The 1704-nt window shown below is 38.8% G+C and overlaps 1 protein-coding gene across 1 annotated transcript in view; it reads right to left on the minus strand.

Annotated features, from left to right (window-relative positions):
- Window positions 1-1704, minus strand: part of tcf25 (TCF25 ribosome quality control complex subunit) — a 23587-nt gene that overhangs the window by 17633 nt on the left and 4250 nt on the right. Inside the window, exons 5-7 of the mRNA XM_008306052.1 lie at window positions 1468-1533; window positions 1289-1371; window positions 805-813 (exon numbers count right to left, since the gene is read on the minus strand). Coding sequence (XP_008304274.1) covers window positions 805-813; window positions 1289-1371; window positions 1468-1533 — 158 coding nt within the window. The remainder of the gene's footprint in view (window positions 1-804; window positions 814-1288; window positions 1372-1467; window positions 1534-1704) is intronic.

A 1704-nucleotide genomic window follows, 5' to 3' on the forward strand; every position in this document is an offset into this window, starting at 1 on the left:
AAAAGTCTAGTAAATAAATTTATTATAAACAACATGTTTTTTTATCACACATGACTATGATTTTAAATATAGATATATTTTTTTCTTAACATGACTGTTTGTTTACTGTTTGCATTTTGTCTCCAACAAAACTTATCTTAAGTGGCATATTTTACACTGAACAGTTGCCAGTGAGGAGGCAGACTGGGAACATGTGGTGAGAGACAGTCATATGACTTGTGCCACAGATCTTCAGCATCCCGGCTGCTCACAAAATGTAATGACTCTGCTAAAATAGCTGCTGTGGCGTATCATTGAGATTTCAACGGTGATGTAACGGTGCTAAAATGTTACATGGTGACGCCAACTGTGTTGAAAGAGCCATTTATGAATTCCATGAAAATAATATTTTTGGCCTGATTAATGAGCGGGAACACGCTTAACGAATCAACAAATGCCTGAGACGCTGTACTTTGTTTACTGCCGAGGCAGGGTTTGTAAATTTAATAGCCGCCTGAATTTGGAAATAAATTATAAATCTCACCACGGCATGAACATCGAACTGAGTGATTACACAATACATCAATGGAGACTTTCAGCGTGCTCACAATGAGGCAGTCTTAACGATCACGTCAGTATCACAAGCAACGTTCAGCCGATAACATGCTGCAAAGCCTGAGAACATCTTTTATTCCTAAAATAGTTTAAGGATCTCACTACTGATCATTTGTTGTGCTTTTGTGGGACGACAAGATGACAAAGCATTTGAGTGCTTAGGCATTGGATAACAGAACACATCCATCCATCCATCCATTATCTATACACCGCTTAATCCTCACTAGGGTCGCGGGATAACAGAATATCTCAAAAAGTTAATAAAATTTCACATTTAAGAGGCTTAACTTGTACAAAAATGTAACATTACTAAATATATTGTTTTGTGCTTACTGTTGTGATTGTAAATACAAGTTTCCTCATCCCTCATGGGACAATTAAGACTTTATTTGCATCAATCTGTCATTAAAAACGTTCACATTGGAAGTGGCTTGTAATGAGTGTAATTTTATGCAAATGAATCTTAAAACCAAATAACCACAGGACCATGACAAACCCAGTGTGTTTTCATTTTAAAGAACATATCAAGAGACGAAGAGGAGTGAGGCGCTTTCAAACTGTCTTGTTCTATTATTTGTGTGACGCGGTCATGATGTAAACAAAGATGAAGTCATTACAGCTGACCGTTACTTTCATCCTGGATTTATGAGCAAATAATGCAGCACGACATTCTGCACACTGTGTGAACGTCTACCTGGGCGGCTGAAGCGAGGCCAGCTGTCCTTGGGACTGGTCATCCACGTGCTGCGGTGGAACTGCCTGTTTCTTTGTCGAGGCCTGACAAAACGAAAAAAGAGCAAAAATATAATGTCTACATACAGATGGCACGGGCAATTTAAAGCCAAACAATCTTGGTTTTTTTCTTCTTTTTACCTTTGATCTCCGAGAACAGCTCGAGCCCCAAAATATCTCTTCAGCTCCGTCTCTGGATTGAGGTTCCTGATGAATGAACACAGAAAATGACGTTCAACTCCGACAGGCTGAGTAACAACGTGGCCCATTAGAGGAAATACATTCAAAGACAAACAAAGGGGATACTTGACACAGATATTTTAGACTTCTCAGTACATAAAAGAAATGATTGTCAGGATGCAACAAGTAAAAGCTGAC

The sequence above is a fragment of the Stegastes partitus genome, unplaced genomic scaffold (assembly GCF_000690725.1).
Source record: "Stegastes partitus isolate 25-593 unplaced genomic scaffold, Stegastes_partitus-1.0.2 Scaffold2829, whole genome shotgun sequence".
Classification (NCBI taxonomy): domain Eukaryota; kingdom Metazoa; phylum Chordata; class Actinopteri; family Pomacentridae; genus Stegastes; species Stegastes partitus.